Source organism: Bubalus kerabau, chromosome 22 (genome assembly GCF_029407905.1).
Source record: "Bubalus kerabau isolate K-KA32 ecotype Philippines breed swamp buffalo chromosome 22, PCC_UOA_SB_1v2, whole genome shotgun sequence".
Taxonomy (NCBI): domain Eukaryota; kingdom Metazoa; phylum Chordata; class Mammalia; order Artiodactyla; family Bovidae; genus Bubalus; species Bubalus kerabau.
In genome coordinates this window covers 13,423,436-13,442,839 of record NC_073645.1, presented here as the reverse complement: position 1 = coordinate 13,442,839, position 19,404 = coordinate 13,423,436, and the positions used below count along the sequence as shown (strand labels likewise).

The 19,404-nt window shown below is 41.9% G+C and overlaps 1 protein-coding gene across 2 annotated transcripts in view; it reads right to left on the bottom strand.

Moving 5' to 3' along the window:
• Nucleotides 1-214: 214 nt before the first annotated feature.
• The window catches only part of FAS (Fas cell surface death receptor), a 39,071-nt gene continuing 19,881 nt past the window's right edge, over nt 215-19,404 (bottom strand). Inside the window, exons 3-9 of one of the 2 annotated variants that reach the window (XM_055560231.1) lie at nt 14,806-14,943; nt 13,412-13,520; nt 10,513-10,568; nt 10,277-10,351; nt 8,483-8,544; nt 7,278-7,302; nt 215-1,056 (exon numbers count right to left, since the gene is read on the bottom strand). In XM_055560231.1, coding sequence (XP_055416206.1) covers nt 905-1,056; nt 7,278-7,302; nt 8,483-8,544; nt 10,277-10,351; nt 10,513-10,568; nt 13,412-13,520; nt 14,806-14,943 — 617 coding nt within the window. In that variant the 3' untranslated portion in view covers nt 215-904. Of the gene's footprint in view, nt 1,057-4,639; nt 6,564-7,277; nt 7,303-8,482; nt 8,545-10,276; nt 10,352-10,512; nt 10,569-13,411; nt 13,521-14,805; nt 14,944-19,404 lie in introns of those variants that run through there. The other variant, XM_055560230.1, reaches the window with a different exon arrangement.

Genomic DNA, 19,404 nt, shown 5'->3' with positions numbered 1-19,404 from the left:
TTGGATTGTGGTTTTCAGTCTGTCTGCCCTCTGATGGAGAAGGATAAATGGCTTATGGGAGCTTCCTGATGGGAGAGACTGAGGGAACAAAATCCGGAGGCCTTGGAGTATGGAATGAAGCAGGGCAAAGGCTAATAGAGTTTTGCCAAGAGAACACACTGGTCATAGCAAGCACCCTCTTCCAACAACACAAGAGAAGACTCTACACATGGACATCACCCGATGGTCAACACTGAAATCAGATTGATTATATTCTTTGCAGCCAAAGATGGAGAAGCTCTACACAGTCAGCAAAAACAAAAACCCAGAGGGGGAAACCGGGTCTTGCTCCAATGGGCGAGGCCATGCTCAGTAAATCTTTAATCCAATTTTTTGTTGAAGGGTGGGGCTGTGTTCCCTCCCTGTTATTTGACCTAAGACCAAACTATGGTGGAGGTAATGAAGATAATAGTGACCTCCTTCAAAAGATCCCATGCACACACTGCTACACTCAGTGCCCTGACTCTGCAGTAGGCCACTGCTGACCCACGGCTCCACCAGAGACACATGGACACTCATGGGCAAGACTGGGTCAGTCTCTTGTGGGGTCATTGCTCTTTTCTCCTGGGTCCTGATGCATACAAGCTTCTCTTTGTGCCCTCCCAGAGTCTGTTTCCCCAGTCCTGTGTAAGTTCTGTTGGCTCTATGGTGGGGTTAATGGCGACCTCCACCAAGAGGGCTTATGCCATACCCTGGTCTACTGCACCCAGAGCCCCTGCCCCTGCAGCAGTCCACTGGTGACTGTCCCTCCTCAGGAGACACCCAAAAACAGTTCTGTCTCAGTCTCTGTGGGGTCTCTGGGTCCTGGTGCGCACAAGGTTTGTTTGAGCCCTCTGAGCATCTCTGGTTGGTATGGGATCTGATTCTAATCACAGATCACCATAGTAAATATAATCATCATGAGAAAGTCCAAGATATTGATACTGCAAGAATTACCAAGATGAGCACGAAGTGAGCAAATACTGTTAGAAAAATATGACACCAATAGTCTTGCTCGATGCAGGGTTGCCACAAAACCTGTTGGGAAAAATCACAATATCTGTAAAATGCAATAAAGTGAAGTACAACATACTGAGATGTGGCCGTAGGACTTCTGCTTCTGGCCATGAAGATGAACTAGTTGCCCCACTGTTGTCTAGAACTAGAAAACCAGTTAATAGAGTACAGATTGTCCCTTAGAGGATAGAAACTAATGACGTGACCCCTATGATCACTCAGACCTTCTGCCCACAGGCTCTTTACAGACCTTGGTACAGGAGGAACTCTAAGCAGAGAATAGTCTTCTTATCAAGTTGAGGGGCAGAGGGTAGTATTTAGGAGGTTGAGGCTGCCAGACTTTTCAGAACAGAGTACTGAAAAGAAGGAAGTTACACAGAAAAAAAGTTCCAGAAATCTGTGCAGAGATTCTTTGAAATCTTTGGCTGTTACTATGTGCAGAGATAAGACTCTGAGAGCCAGCAAAGAACAGCTATGGGTGCTGTAAGCAGAACAATTCCCAGCAATGACATGGGGGTGGGAGATGTTGACACTCCAACCAACCAGAGTGAAGAGAACCCCTTGAAAAGATGGTGAAAGTACTGGACTTTAGTAGTAGGGCTAAACCAGCCATAGAGTTAAATTTGCAGACCTGCCCTAATAAAGATAGAGACCTGAACTATCAATACCATAGCCACTAGCCACCAGCTGTTGAATCTTTGAAATGCAGCCAGTCCAAACTAGAGATGTGTTTAAAACTGTAACTAAAATACAAACCAGATTTTGAAGGCTTTACTAGGAAAAAAAGAAAGAATGCAAATGACCTCATTAATAGTTTTTATATTGCATACATGTTGAAATGATAACATGCCAGAGTCCAGCTCCAGCAGCCAGGGAATCAGCCTGAAGGGGTGAGCGGTGTTGGCGGACGATGATGTAGCCTCTGACTCATAGTACGGAACTACATGTTTATTTCAAGCTTCAGGTTTTCTTTTATACTTTGACAAAAGCATTAGGTCAGAGGTTTGACATTTTTAGTTTTCCCCACCCAGATTTATTGCCTCCAGAAATCACTGTTGTCCTACAAACCGAGTTCCTGCTTCAGTGATTCTCTCAGAATCGGCTTTACTATCTATTATCTGGAGAAGGCAATGGCAACCCATTCCAGCACTCTTGCCTGGAAAATCCCATGGATGGAGGAGCCTGGTAGGCTGCAGTCCATGGGGTCGCTAGGAGTCGGACACGACTGAGCAACTTCACTTTCACTTTTCACTTTTATGCATTGGAGAAGGAAATGGCAGCCCACTCCAGTGTTCTTGCCTGGAGAATCCCAGGGACAGGGAGCCTGGTGGGCTGCCGTCTATGGGGTCGCACAGAGTTGGACACGACTGAAGCAACGCAGCAGCAGCAGCAGCAGCAGCATCTATTACCTACTTTCTCTTATGTGTCCTATACTTAACTTGTGATTACATTGTAACTCATGCCACATTCCTCCGTTTATTTCTTATCTTTCTAAATCCTGTTTGCCCCTAGCATCTTAAGATCACTATCTCCTAAAAAGGCTTCTAGTTATTCTTAATTATTCCTAAACCCTAAACTCAGCAAACTTCTTTTGCCATAAATATTTCCCTCACAAGCAGGTCTCAGATAACAATCCTTCTCATGGCTTCAAGCTGCGGGCTATGTGCTCATCCTGGAACATTCTTTGTAAAGATCCTTGAACAAATGTCAATGGTTACTTTATTTTCTGGGCATAACTGCAGAAGGCTTTGTGCTTTCTCATGCTTCTCTCAAACACCTTAACATTCTTTCCAGCCAACTCAACCAAAGAAAGGAAAAAACAAGTCAGAATCACAAGGCCTAATTCCTTCATCCCGGGACTGTGCCTGCGAGATGAGGTGAGGGGGTTGGGGCCGTGCCTCCATTTTGTCAGTAATGCGTAACCCAGCTCCCAACAATAACATTTGGGAAATAATGGGCTAAAGAAAATGTATTATTAAAATTAAATTTTAAAAAAGAGAGATAGTCCAGTGGTCGTTATGGAGCCAGAAATAAAAATATGCAGGAAGGAATATTTCAAAAATCCCCATTTAGCTTTCTTACCAATAAAACCAATCCTTTGAACTATTTACTTTTTTCTTTTTCTTATATATTTCCAGTTATACATATTTTTAAGAAATTTTATTATTGAAATATAATTGTTTTACAATGTTGTGTTAGTTTCTGCTATGCTAAGCTATGCTAAGTCACTTCAGTCGTGTCCGACTCTGTGTGACCCCATAGACGGTAGCCTACCAGGCTCCCCCGTCCCTGGGATTCTCCAGGCAAGAACACTGGAGTGGGTTGCCATTTCCTTCTCCAATGCATGAAAGTGAAAAGTGAAAGTGAAGTCGCTCAGTTGTGTCTGACTCCCAGCGACCCCATGGACTGCAGCCAATCAGGCTCCTCCATCCATGGGATTTTCCAGGCAAGAGTACTGGAGAGGGGTGCCATTGCCTTCTCCATAGTTTCTGCTATATAACAAAGTAAATCAGTTATACATACGCATATATCCCCTCCCTCGTAAGCCTCCCTCCCACCCATCTAGGTCATCTCAGAGCACTCAGCTGAGCTACCTGTGCTATACAGCAGGTTCCTACTAGCTATCTATTTTACATATGGTACTGTAATACAGGATACTACCCAGGTAGTGCTAGTGGTAAAGAACCCGCCTGTCAATGCAAGAGACATAAGAGATGCAGCTTCGCTCCCTGGGTTGGGAAGATACCCTGGAGGAGGAAATGGCAACCCACTCCAGTATTCTTGCCTGAAGAATTCATGGACAGAGGAGCCTAGAAGGCAAGAGTCCACAGGGTTGCAAAGAGTCAGACGTAACTGAAGTGACGCAGCATGCACGCACCGTATATATATCAGTGCTGCTGCTGCTGCTGCTAAGTCACTTCAGTCGTGTCTGACTCTGTGTGACCCCATAGACTGCAGCCCACCAGGCTCCCCCATCCCTGGGATTCTCCAGGCAAGAACACTGGAGTGGGTTGCCATTTCCTTCTCCAATGCAGGAAAGTGAAAAGTGAAAGTGAAGTTGCTCAGTCGTGTCGGACTCATTGCAACCCCATGGACTGCAGCCCACCAGGCTCCTCCATCCATGGGATTCTCCAGGCAAGAGTACTGGAGTGGGGTGCCAGTGCCTTCTCGGTATATCAATGCTACTCTCCCAATTTGTCTCACCCTCCTTTCCCTGCCTATGTCTACACGTCTGTTCTCTACGTCTGCATCTCTATTTCTGCTCTGCAAACGCGTTCATCGGTACCATTTTTCTAGATTTCATTTACATGTGTCAGTATACAACACTTCTAGTGCCTAATATATAATCTTGTCATGGTAAGTCCTCACATGATAAGTGATTATGTGTTGTTTAGGAGATATATTCTTAGAGTAGCAGCCTATGGAGGAAATGATTTAACCACTAAAAGCCTTTAAAAAGGAAATACCTCCTGAGAGATCAGAGAATGGATGAACGATTAATGAACAGGTTATAGTTAGTAATAAATAGAAAAAAGGAAAATAAAAAGCAAGGTCCCACCAAAAAAGAGATAACCAGAAATACCAAAAACATGATTTTAATAAAATATTTTTACTTATATTTTGTATTTCCAGACATAAAGAGAAAACATCTTCCATCAATGGAAGCTCTTTAGGTAGTTCTGAGCATCTGCTTCAGCTTATAACTTACAACTATATAAATATAAATAGTATTTATTAACATTCACAGTTAATACAAACTTTCAAAAGTGTTTAAATGTAAAAGCAAGGAAATGATAGTGGGGAGAGGGGCTTGTCTAAGAAGCTACAGAAAACAACAGAAGCAATTCTTAACACCTAGTATGATTTCTGGAGAAGGCAATGGCACCCCACTCCAGTACTCTTGCCTGGAAAATCCCATGGATGGAGGAGCCCTGCAGTCCATGGGATTGCTGAGTTGCACATGACTCAGCGACTTCATTTTCACTTTTCACTTTCATGCCTTGGAGAAGGAAATGGCAACCCATTCCAGTGTTCTTGCCTGGAGAATGCCAGGGACGGGGGAGCCTAGTGGGCTGCCGCCTGTGAGGTCCCACAGAGTCGGACACGACTGAAGCGACTTAGCAGCAGCAGCAGCAGCAGTATGATTTCACTTCTGCTGTGTATAAGCTGACTTTACACCAACAGAGAACACATGGCAAGTTACTGAGTACTTTGTGGGGGATGGAACAAAATAGCTTTGATGATAGACATGGCTTCATGATATGCCACAAAGCTACCTTCCATAAGAGCAGCTGGTCTCTCCAAACCAAGCTAGATGTTTCTAAGGGCAGCCCCAGTTTTTCACGAATCATTCAGTGTTTCTTAGAAAGTCCTTTCAAGTCTGGGGATACACAGTCTACCAGGATGCACATCAAGGCGAAAACAGAGAGATGACAGTGATCTAATAATTCTTTCCTGATCAAAATGTTTGACACCTGAGAAAGAAGTGGGTTATTTCATCCAAGTGACAAATATAAAATATTCAAGCATTATAACTGAGTCTGCATTTTGTATGTGAATCCAAAATGGAAATATTTCACTATGAAAGGCCAATAATCTGTGCAAAGATCTTTGAGGTAGAACCTTATTAAATTTTACGTTCAGAGGATATGCGCAGGTTTTCCCTGAATATACTCCTCTCAAAGATGTAAACAAAATTTATAAATATGGCAAAATCTCTAGAATTACCAGTGGAGCTGGGGAGGTAATTTAGTGGCAGTTGAGTGTCACATGGCAACAATGATCACATCTACTAATTCATGGAATGGGGTCAACCTGTGGATAGGCATTTGTGTTCACATACATTAATTACATTCACAGTGACAGAATCATATGTTACAGACTTGAGCATGATCTCAATCTTTGAATTCACACTTTTTTACCCACTTAACAGGCAAGAAGATGAACATGGGTATTTACTCTCACCAGCATTCATCTCCTCAACTAGACTTTAAAAATCCTTGAAGGCAGAATCATGAAATGCTCAAAGCTATTAGCCCCACAAATAGCTTTGAGCAAATGTATTAGCTCTACAAATCTAATAAATGAAAAAAGAAAACACACCCAGTAAAAAGCCAAGCCAAGCAATATCTATAGCTACTCAGAACTTATTTGAACATATTTAGAATATTTAGTATATTCTCAGAACTGAGTTAGTTGTTTTTCACTTTAAACCAAGTTTTCATTTTCATTTTGCAAGTTTGCATTTTCACGTTCATTAGTAATGTCCTTCATGACTATGTCACAAATTTTCTCTGCAAGAGCTTTTGGGAGACTTTTAGTCAAAGTGCAATATGCATTTTTCTTCCCATGACTTTGATACCAATTGCGGAGCAGTTGGACCTTCTGTTCAGCTGTTTCATGGACATTGTCATGCATGATATCATCTATTTTGGCTTCCTCCATACCGTTCTTCCGAACAAACTCTTTAACTTCAGTTATTCTCATTTGTTCAGCAATACTAGGGATATATTTACCCAAGTCAACATCTAAAAAATAGAGAACAGTCTCTGAAAATTTGTTTTTCTTAACAAAATTCCCACTTTTGAAAAACCATAGTTATTTCTCTTCTTACTGTACTTAAGAATATGGGGAAGTCCTAGAGATCTAAAGAGCCAATTGGGGAAAAATAAAAACAGAAACAACCTTGAGTTCTTATCCCAGCTCCTCCTATGTCCCCAGTAATTTGCTCTGTACCCTGGACAAGACACATAACATCTCTGCATCTTCTTTTCTCATCTATATAATAAGAGGGCTGGAAGAGCTCATTTCTAATGCCTTCATGGATCTGATGATCAATGATCCACAAATATAAAAGGCAGGCCAAGGGTTTATGACCATCTTATCACTGACTCCCTGGAACTAGGATACACCAAGAGTAAGTATACAACTGAGTCTACAATTCAGATTACCTAGGAGTTTAGGCAGAGTTCTTCTATACTATACCCAACTGCTTGTGAAGGAAAACAAAGCTTTAAGAATATAGCATCTTATGTTACCTGACTTATTTTTAATAATGAGCATTAGTTATAAATTTAAACACACTGCCTAAGAAACCCTGTTAGTAAGCAGGAAGAAACGCAGCCTCAAGGAATAGCAAGACCCCACAATGTGCCACTGAAATTTACATTATTTTAACTGCAAAATTAGCCTGTTACTCCCAAGGAAGCCATCTCTATCAAACAAAATGATAAAAATCTTACCTGTTAAATTCAGCTGCCTCCCTTCCTGGGGAGAAAAAAAAAAAAAAAACAAAAAACAGAGGGAAGAAGAGAGGGAAATAAAAATATATTTAGAATACTCTAAAATGCAATCTTCCAATTCTTCCTTAATACTCAAGGAAGTACACTTACTTGATGTATAAAATGAGACTAAATGACTAAGGAGGATTCTTTCACCATTCAAATTTTTATTCTGAAATGTTCCAGCCTAACCAGAAACGAAGGGAATAATGGTTCATTTTTTACAGAGGCAAGAAACCTAAGGGATTTGTGAAATGTGCTGAGATTATTCTTTGTACAGACACATGAAAATAAACATGGTAAACATCATTCTAACATTTTCTTTACTGTAACGATTTGAATTTTTGACACAAGAGCATGGTTTAAGTTGAAATGATTTTGTACTACATTGATTTAAAGAACCCTAAATCCCACTGGCCCCAAATGAGAAAAATCAATATTCATCAGGTGAGCTGGTTACTCTCCCCAGTGTACCTTTGGCTGTTTTTTTTTTTTTTTTTTTTTTTTTTTTTCTCCTTTGAGCATGGCTTGCAGGATCTCAGTTCCCTGACAGGGACTGAACCCAGGCTATGGCACTGAAAGCCACTAGGCCACCAGGGAACTCATTTTTTTAGCGATGTGACAGGCTTTGATTCCATGTTGGAAAAAGATATGGTGACAGATAAGGTAACAAGTGACTGGAGAGAGCTGAGTTGTGCCTTTAGTGTGGGCTTCCAGAGTAATCTCTTTGCTTGGGCAGGTTGAATCCGTGCTCTGGGAAAGGATATCTCTCTGCATTTCTGTTCATGAATAAAATCAACATGGAACATGGAAGCTTGGCCACATCCTTTTGTCAGCTCCCTTTGTGTAAGTGAGAACTTATTAATAAGAATTTAATTGTATGTTATTTGTATAGAAGTTTCTTATAAACTGGGCACCATATCTTAATTCATTTTTGATGCCCCTCTAATCCATGCACACACAAGCACCATAAAGGTTTGCTTTTTAAAAAGTAACAAGTAGGGGGACACATGTACACCCATGGCTGATTCAGGTCAATGTATGGCAAAACCCACCACAATATTGCAATTAGCCTCCAATTAAAATAAATTAATTTTTAAAAAGTAACAAGTAAAAAGCTGAATGACTATTTTTTTAGGATAGCTGATGCACATTTCAACACTTACATCATTTGAGGCTGCAGAGTTGCAATAACCATTTTTTTTATTCCTCTCTCGACTTTTCACCACTGAAAGATCCAAGAAATATCTATCAGACTCAGGTCTCAGCCTTGTAGGAAGCATGACAGAACAAAGTCTCATACTAAGAGAAGCATGAGAAGAAAGGAGAAATTCATTCACTAAAATTTACAGCAACCAAGCACCAAAAGAAGCCTATTTGTCCTGATTTTGAAAATTCCATCCCACTGAGTCAAGTGGTACAGAGATATGCCACATCTTTCTTTAAAATTTTTTTTCTATGTGGACCATTTTAAAAGTCTTTTATTGAGTTTGTTAAGGCTTCCCTGGTGGCTCAGATGGTAAAGAACCTGCCTGCATTGTGGGATACTGAGTTCGATCCCTGGGTCAGGAAGATGCCCTGGAGAAGAGAATGGCAACCCACTCCAGTATTCTTGCCTGGAGAATTCCATGGACAGAAGAGCCCAGTGAGCTACGGTCCATTCGGGTCGCAAAGAGTTAGACACGACTGAGCAACTAACACACACACTGAATTTGTTCTAGTATTGCTTCTGTTTTATGTTTGGTTTTCTGGACATAAGGCATGTAGGATCTTAGCTCCCCAACCAGGAATCGAACCTACACCCCCAGCACTGGAAGGTGAAATCTTAACCACTGGACCGTTAGGAATGTCCTGATATGCCACTTCTTAATGGAGCCATCCAGTGACCACGCACTAGCCTGAAGCTGGCTTTTGACTTACTGTGTGGCCATCGCCACTCTGTCTCGCTGGCTTGAAGCTGGGTGACATGGCTACAGCAGGGTACAGAAGCCATAGGTTACAGAAAGTTGACTTCAGTTTGCTGGGAAGTGGCATTGTTTAAACATTGAGTTTATATTTTCAGCTAAACCTCGCAAGGCAAGACAATTTTTTTATCTTCAGCTGACCTGGAGAAACAGTGATTTGTTCCAACAGAAAGGAAAAATTGGATGTATCAGTGTTATCAAAAGTTGGCTCTGCCATGTGTTGTATGAATGATCTAATGGGAGTTTTCTAGAATAATTATTGTTGTTGCTTTAGTTGCTAAGTTGTGTCCGACTCTTTTGTGACCCCATGGACTGTAGCCCACCAGGCTCCTCTGACTATGGGGTTTCCCAGGCAAGAATGCCGGAGTAAATTGCCACTTCCTTCTCCAGGGAATCTTCCTGACCCAGGGATCAAACCCGTGTCTTCTGCATTGGCAAACAAATTCTTTACCACTGAGCCACCTGGGAAGCCCAGGGTAATTACAAGTATTTCAAATTTTGGTTTACCTGATGATTTGACTAAGTAACTCTTGCATAAAAGTATGCCACAGTCTTTCAAGTGGATAAATAAGCAAAAAACATGGGGTCTTGACAAGGGAGAAGAGGCACAGAGAGGGATGAATTTATCAAGTGTCTATTGCAATCCCTTTGCTCTTGGAGTTCTCTTTATGCAGGGGATGATCTCAATGTAGAGTGAAGGACTACTTCTAATTCTTGGCCAACTTGGCTGCTGTGTAAATGAAAATACCCTTGTTCATGGGGAGGATGGGAATACCCAATCAGTGCCCCAGAATGGTTGCTCAGAAACAGTAGCTGAAGGATAATATCATCTATTCTTATCAGCTCTCAGGGGTGCATTTAGAAGTAGGAATTTAACTATACTAGAGTTGCTACCTGGTAGGAGCTTTCTTACAAGTAGAAGACAGAAGGGAATTCTTGTGAACAATGACTTCCCAAGTCACTTCAACCTGCCATTTGAATGAAGTAAGAGCTTACCTTTGTATATTATTAGAACTATTGGGATGAGGAGGATCAGGAGGGCCCATAAACTGTTTGCGTGAGATCTGGATCCTGTAGATAGGAACATTGTACATGATATATGAAAGTACATATTTCTTAAGATTATTAAAAAAAAGATGAAAACAAAGTACTCCTAGAGTCAAAATGGATTGCCTTTTCTTCATATTTTACAGTGAGTTTGGGAGAAAATAATCATAAAAAGAAATAATAACCTTTGCATTTGGTGTTGCTAGTTGGTGTGCATTTCTCAATGATTCCATGTTCACACCTAGAAAAAAATACAGAGGGAATTCAAAAATTCTGATGGACTGATTCCTTGATCATTTTCAATAACATACTATAAATCCAGGGACATTTTATCCATTTTTGCATCTCTGGCAAACATATTCCCTCAAATATTTCTAGATTAGCATTTTGTTGTTGTTGTACAGTCACTCAGTTGTGTCTGACTCTTTGCGACCCCATGGACTGCAGCACGCTAGGCTTCCCTGTCCTTCACCATCTCCCAGAGTTTGCTCAAACTCATGTTCATTGAGTCGGTGATGCCAACCAACCATCTAATCCTCTGTCATCCCTGTCTCCTCCTGCAATCAATCTTTCCCAGCATCAGGGTCTTTTGCAATGAGTTGGCTCTTCACATCAGGTGGCCCAAGTATCGGAGCTTCAGCTTTAGCATCAGTCCTTCCAATGAATATTCAGGGTTGATTTCCTTTAGGATTGACTGGTTTGATCTCCTTGCTGTCTAAGGGGCTCTCAAGAGTCTTCTCCAATACCACAGTTCGAAAGCATCTATTCTTTGGCACTCAGCCTTCTTTATGGTCCAACTCTCACATCCATACATAACTAATGGAACAACCATAGCTTTGACTATATGGTCCTTTATCAGCCAAGTAATGTCTCTGTTTTTTAATACACTGTCTAGGTTTGTCTTAGCTTTTTTCCCAAGGAGCAAGTGTCTTTTAATTTCATGGCTGCAGTTACCATCCACAATGATTTTTGGAGTCCGAGAAAATAAAGTCTGTCACTGTTTCCATTTTTTGCCCATCTATTTGCCATGAAGTGATAGGACCAGATTGGAGAAGGAAATGGCAACCCAATCCAGTATTCTTGCCTGGAGAATCCCATGGACAGAGAAGTCTGGTGGGCTACAGTCCATAGGGTCGCAAAGAGACAGACACGACTGAGCAACTAAGCACGCATGCCTAATGGGATCAGACGACACGATCTTAGTGTTTTTTAGCATCTACTTGGTGCAAATTCATGACATAATTTGGGTGTTTGGATGAAAAATATCCTAAAGAATGACTATGGGTTAAAAATACCTTGAGGTTAAAAAAAAAGGCATTAAAATATCAACATGTGAGAAAAAAGATGGAATAGACATAAAAATAAAGTTTAATTAGCTAATAAACGTAAAATCATAAATTGCCAAAAGCAATTTTAAAACAGTCATAGAGCAATTAAACAGTCAGACAATAGCCTGCTGCCCAGGCTGCTGCTTATGGAGTCTACCTAGCTAGCCCCTAAAGGCCTCCTCTTTTATATCAACTAGTGATTAGGGCACTCAAGAAGTCCCTGTAGGATTTTCTTCAGACAACCAAATACCGACAAATTGTCTGAATTATAACCTGGCTCTGCCCATTCCCTAACTAGGTGAGCTTGGACAAATTTTTACAGCACATACTACCCAATCTATTTGTCACAGAAATGATGTTGATAAGACAAGTGAGTATTATTTGCATCCACACGGAAAAAACTAAGAGCATGGCATCCAGTCCCATCACTTCATGGCAAATAATAGATGGGGAAAAAAATGGAAAGTGACAGACTTTTATTTCCTTGGGCCACAAAATCACTGTGGATGGTGACTGCAGCCATGAAATTAAAAGACGCTTGCTCCTTGGAAGAAAAGCTATGACAAACCTAGACAATGTATTAAGAAGCAGAGACAATACTTTGCTGACAAAGGACCATATAGTCAAAGCTATGGTTTTTCCATTAGTTATGTATGGATGTGAGATTTGGACCATAAAGAAGGATGAGTGCCAAAGAATTGATGCTTTTGAGCCCTGGTGCTGGATAAGACTTTTGAAAGCTTAGACAGCAAGGAGATCAAACCAGTCAATCCTAAAGGAAATCAACCCTGAATATTCATTGGAAGGGCTGATGCTGAAAATAAAGCTCCAGTAGTTTGCCCACCTGATACAAACAGCCAACTCATTAGAAAGGACCCTGATGCTGGGAAAGATTGAGGGCAGGAGGAGAAAAGGGCGACAGAGGATGAGATGGTTAGATGGCATCATCAATTCAATGGACATGAGTTTGAACAAACTCTGGGAGATAGTAAAGGACAGGGAAGCCTGGCATGCTGCAGTCCATGGGGTCGCAAACGGACATGACTTAGCGACTGAACAACAACAAAATGAGTGAGGAAACCAAAGTGCAAAGAGGTTCAGTGATCTGTTCAAAATCACCCGATTAATCGGAAGAAAAGTGAAACCTACAATCAGGTGTCCTATCTTTGGGTTAAAATCAAGCACTTTAGCATGAAAGACAGGTCCTTCATGATCTGACCTGGTTCCTTCTCAGTCTTTCCTAAACTCCAGCCAGGTCTTTTGTTCTCCAGAGCTTCCTTTTGCCTGTTGCACTTGCTGTTCCCCTGCTTGAAATGTCCTTTCTGTTTACACCAGGTAAGTGTCTTTCCTTCCTTTTTTCAAGACTCAAGCCATGTGTCCTATCTTTACCCATCTCCCAGAGTTGAAAGGTTTTCCTATATAACTCAAAATCTGGAACACAAGTCTTACCATATGGTCTGGACATAATAACCATCATCTTCCTTGACACTCTCTGCCTCTAGCCTTAGATCTTCAAGACCAGGCATGCGTCTGCATACATCAATGGCTTGAGCAGCCAGCACAGAATCAAGCACTCAGAAAGTGTTCAATAAATGTTTAGACACAGGATGTTTGGGTGAAAAAATGGTTGTTTAGTTTCTTGGAGTCAAAGCAAGATTAAAACCCAAATTCTCCACTCTCAGCTAGTGTTGCTCCCCTTTCAGGAAATCATTTTCTCTCAAGATACACCTACTGTTTTAATCAGAGAAAAACTTACCTGGTGCAAGGGTTACAGTGTTCACACTGAGAACTGTTACAAAAAAAGTTTGATTTGCATCTGCACTTGGTATTCCGGGTCCGAGTACAGTTTTGTTCCACTTCTAGCCCTAGAACACCAATTTGATGAATGAACAATGAAAAGGATGGGCAGGAGCAGCATGGGTTTTTGAGATCCAGCGCTGACATCAGCAGTCAAACCATCAAACCTTTAGTAACATAACTAGCGTTTAAATGCCAAATAGACAACCCCAGGTTGAAAGAGCTGAAATCATCTAGCAGTGTTTTAAGCAGACAGACAATCCAGCAACCTAGACAATCCCACCTGTACTTAAAATGGCTCCCCTGTTCTCATCTAGAGCCTGGCTATTCAAAGTATGGCTTATAGATCAGCAACATCAGCATCACCCAGGAGCTTGTTAGAAATGCAGAACGTCAGGCCCTGCCCCAGACCTACTCCATCAGACCAATGCCAAAACCCTGACTTAGAGATTCTGATTTAATTGCTCTGAGATGGGACCTGAGTGAGAGAGTAAGTGAAAGTCGCCCAGTGGTGTCCAACTCTTTGTGACCCAGTGGACTGTAGCCTGCCAGGCTCCTCTGCCCAAGGAATTCTCCAGGCAACAATACTGTGGTGGGTAGCCATTCTTTTCTCCAGGGAATCTTCCCGGCCCAGGGATCAAACCTGAGTCTCCTGCATTGCAGGCAAATTCTTTACCATCTGAGCCACTAGGAAGCCCTTGAAATTGGACCTAAATGTTGGCAATATTCATAGCTTACTGTTTGATTCTACTATACAGTTAGGGTTGAGAAACACTGCTTTAGAGCCTGCATAGGGACAAGAAAAGCTTTATGTCCAGAGAGTTCTTGATGTTCTTCTTAACAAAACTGGGAGTACTTCTGCTTTATTTTAATCTGAACCCTCAAGATAGACTTGAATATCCATGAAAATTCAGGTCCTCAACAGTAATTATCAGGACAAGCCAGATCCTCAGAGAAACGGGGAGCAGTCCACCCACCTCTTGGGTTTCTGTGTCCTTGTATCTGCAGGCTTCTGAGCTCTTTCTGGCTAAGAACAAAAGCCATTTTACAAGCATAAATCAAGGCAGGAAAGAAAGTCCCTGCAATTCTGGTTAGAGCTGATGGGTCCTGTTCACCATGCTTACATTTAGTCATTCTCTTACATCTAGAAGAACTGCCTAGAGTTGACCTATAAATGTCCAGACTACTCATTCACTCGGTACCTGATCCTGCTTCTTCCCCATCAGCCCCACCTTCTCCCTCCTGTATGCTGACATAGCACCAGCATAGGTCCCAGTTTCTGACTGTATTATACATGGTGCTACATGCAGTACCATGATTTGTCCCTTTTGAATGTTTTTTTAAGACACTTACCATGTTCTTCATCACAGATACTACATCTTATGCATTTGTCAGAATGATGGCTCTTGTCTGTGTACTCATTCCCCTCTGAGCAGAGCACACATTCTGGTATACCTCCGTCGTGTTTGCAATCACCGTTTTTCCGTTTGCCTGCCCATGGGGAACAAATGGAACAAGTGTTTAAACACAAGGTGGTCATGCAACAGCAAGGGAATTCTGCAGGGATGATAATAAAACACTGCTGAAACAGGAGTGGAAGGGCTAAGCTAATGAAATATAAATATAGTAGTGGAGAAGGTTGTTGAAAAATCATATCAAGAGACAGAATTTCTCCCAAGACAAAACCTAAAAGAGTTACTGAGAACCAGAGATCAAATTGCCAACATCCGCTGGATCATGGAAAATGCAAGAGAGTTCCAGAAAAACATCTATTTCTGCTTTATTGACTATGCCAAAGCCTTTGACTGTGTGGATCACAATAAAACTGGGGAAAATTCTGAATGAGATGGGAATACTAGACCACCTGACCTGCCTCTTGAGAAACCTATATGCAGGTCAGGAAGCAACAGTTAGAACTGGACATGGAACAACAAACTGGTTCAAAACAGGAAAAGGAGTACGTCAAGGCTGTATATTGTCACCCTGCTTATTTAACTTCTATGCAGAGTACATCATGAGAACCGCTGGCCTGGAAGAAGCACAAGCTGGAATCAAGATCGCTGGGAGAAATATCAATAACCTCAGATATGCAGATGACACCACCCTTATGGCAGAAAGTGAAGAGGAACTAAAAAGCCTCTTGATGAAAGTGAAAGAGGAAAGTGAAAAAGTTGGCTTAAAGCTCAACATTCAGAAAACGAAAATCATGGCATCTGGTCCCATCACTTTAATGGAAATAGATGGGGAAACAGTGGAAACAGTGTCAGACTTTATTTTGGGAGGCTTCAAAAAATCACTGCAGATGGTGCTTGCAGCCATGAAATTAAAAGACGCTTACTCCTTAGAAGGAAAAGTTATGACCAACCTAGATAGCATATTCAAAAGCAGAGACATTACTTTGCCAGCAAAGGTCTGTCTAGTCAAGGCTATGGTTTTTCCTGTGGTCGTGTATGGATGTGAGTTGGACTGTGAAGAAAACTGAGCGCCGAAGAACTGATGCTTTGAACTGTGGTGTTGGAGAAGACTCTTGAGAGTCCCTTGGACTGCAAGGAGATCCAACCAGTCCATTCTAAAGGAGATAAGTCCTGGGTGTTCATTGGAAGCACTGATGCTAAAGCTGAAACTCCAATACTTTGGCCACCTCATGTGAAGAGTTGACTCAATGGAAAAGACTCTGATGCTGGGAGGGATTGGGGGCAGGAGGAAAAGAGGACGAGAGAGGATGAGATGGCTGGATGGCATCACTGACTCGATGGATGTGAGTTTGGGTGAACTCCAGGAGCTGGTGATGGACAGGGAGGCCTGGTGTGCTGCGATTCATGGGGTTGCAAAGAGTCGGACACGACTGAGCGACTGAACTGAACTGATGCCTACTTTATTTTTTATTTTATTTTATTTATTGACTGATCGATTTTTGGCTGTGCTGGATCTTCGCTGCTGCACAGGGGCTTTCTCAGGTTGCAGCGAGGAGGTGCTACTCTCAGGCTGTGGAGTGCAGGCCTCTCGTTGCGGTGGCTTCTCTCGGGGTAGTGCACAGGCTCCAGGGCACTCAGGCTTCAGTGGTTGTGGCACATGGGCTTAGTTGCCCAACAGCATGTGGAATCTTCCTGGACCAAGGATTGAACTCACGTTCCTTGCATTGGCAGGCAGATTTCTAACCACTGGCCCACCAGGGAAGTTCCTATGCCTACTTCTATAGGATGATTAGCAATAGGAACATATGAAAAAGAGGTCAGAATGACCAAAAGCACCGGAAGAGATGCCTTTACCAGCTTTGGGGGAGGAGGGAAGAAGGTTGCTAAGTATATATTCATATTAAGAGATGACTGCCACTGGCCACTGAGATGACCCAATTCTTGCTCTGACTTCTCATTTGACTTTCCAAAGTCCACAAATCCTGGTAAGAATAGTACTGTTTGAGGAAAAGAACATTTGAAGTTCTAAAGACTCTGGCTATATTTTTAACAGCAATAACATCTTTAACAAGCTGCTTAATCTCTCTGAGCCGAATTTCTTCATGCATGTGATGGAGATAATCGCACTTCATTTGCACAGCTAAAAGAACTGCGAGGGACCTGCCCAGTAAGTGCTCACAGTTTCCTTTTCACGCCTCTTTCTTTCTATTCCTTTGCCACTAAGTGGCAGAGTATGTTATGATGTGTCGGCATGAGCTTTATTACCAGGCTTGCTATCTTAATACACAAAACTTTAAATCATATTCCTGTTTGCTTTCCTTTACTTTAAAAATAAAATGAATCACTGGATTGCTATTAGTAAGTATTATACAACAATGGCCTTCCCTGAGAGCTTAGTTGGTAAAGAATCTGCCTGCAATGCAGGAGACCCTGGTTTAATTCCTGGGTCGAGAAGATCCCCTTGAGAAGGGAAAGGCTATCCCCTCCAGTATTCTGGCCTGGAGAATACCATGGACTGTAGAGTCCATGGGGTTGCAAAGAGTCGGACACGACTGAGAGAGTTTCACTTTCTTTTTTCATACAACACTATCTTCTGGAAAATTCATTTCCTTAAGACGTGTTTATGAATACCTATTGTGTGCCAGGCACTTTCTGGGAACTGGAGATACCCTTGGAAGACAAGTCCTTGGTCTCCAAAGACTTCACATTTTCAAGGTATAAGCAGGCCATGCACAAATAAATACAGGATGGCAAGTGGTGATAATTGCTGTGGGGGAAGCTAAGTTATAGCAAAGGAACAGAGAAAGAAGAGAAAATATAAAGGGAACAGCAAGGGAACAGAGAAAGATGAAAGAAAAAATATAAAGGGATGTTTAAGAGAAAAGCCTAAGTAGTGACTAAACTTGTTATAACTAAACAAAAAGAATAGGCAAAATCTAATCTGTCCCCCTCGTATGAACAGCAAACATAATTTATTCTGTTTTTCTCAGGTATATGACTTTTTTTAATAACTTTATAGCATTCTTTTTTGTCTATTTCTTAGTTTTTTAAAAAATTTATTATTGGAATATAATTGCTTTACAATGTTGTGTTAGATTCTTCTGTACAACAAAGCAAATCAGCTTTATGTATACATAAGAATCTGCCTCCCAATGCAGGAGATGTGAGAGACACAGGTTAAATCCCTGGCTCAGGAAGATCCCCTGGAGGAGAAAACGGCAAGCCACTCCAAATATTGCCTGGAGAATCCCATGGACAGAAGAGCCTGGTGGGCTACAGTCCGTGGAGTTGCAAAGAGTCGTACACCACTGGGCGACTTTCACTCACTCTCTCACTCAGGTCCCATCTCAGAGCAATTAAATCAGAATTTCTAAGTGAGGGTTTTGGCATTGGTCTGATTGAGTAGGTCTGGGGCAGGGCCTGACACTCAGCATTTCTAACAAACTCCTGGCTAATGTGGATTTTGCTGACTTATAAACCATACTTGGACTAGACAGGCTCTTGGACTAGCATCTTGGACTAGACTAGATGAGAACAGGGGAGCCATTTTAAGTAAAGGTGGGATTGTCCCAGTTGCTGGCTTGTCTGTCTACTTAAAATTCCACTAGGTGATTTCAGTACTTTCAACCTAGGGCTCAGAACCAGGGTGTACATATGACAGTTCAGTTCAGTTCAGTCACTCAGTCATGTCGGACTCTTTGCGACCCCATGAATTGCAGCACACCAGGCCTCCCTGTCCATCACCAACTCCTGGAGTTCACTCAAACTCACATCCATGGAGTCGGTGATGCCATCCAGCCATCTAATCCTCTGTCATCCCCTTCTCCTCCTGCCCCAAATCCCTCCCAGCATCAGAGTCTCTTCCAATGAGTCAACTCTTCGCATGAGGTGGCCAAAGTATTGGAGTTTCAGCTTTAGCATCAGTCCTTCCAAAGAACACCCAGGGCTGATCTCCTTGCAGTCCAAGGGACTCTCAAGAGTCTTCTCCAACACCACAGTTCAAAAGCATCAATTCTTCAGCACTCAGCTTTCTTCACAGTCCAACTCTCACATCCATACATGACTACTGGAAAAACCATAGCCTTGACTAGACAGACCTTTGCTGGCAAAGTAATGTCTCTGCTTTTGAATATGCTATCTAGGTTGGTCATAACTTTCCTTCCAAGGAGTAAGCATCTTTTAATTTCATGGCTGCAATCACCATCTGCAGTGACTTTGGAGCCCCAAAAAATAAAGTCTGACACTGTTTCCTCTGTTTCCCCATCTATTTCCATTAAAGTGATGGGACCAGATGCCATGATTTTCGTTTTCTGAATGTTGAGCTTTAAGCCAACTTTTTCACTCTCCTCTTTCACTTTCATCAAGAGGCTTTTTAGTTCCTCTTCACTTTCTGCCATAAGGGTGGTGTCATCTGCATATCTGAGGTTATTGATATTTCTCCCGGCAATCTTGATTCCAGCTTGTGCTTCCTCCAGCCCAGCATGTCTCATGATGTACTCTGCATATAAGTTAAATGAACAGGGTGACAATATACAGC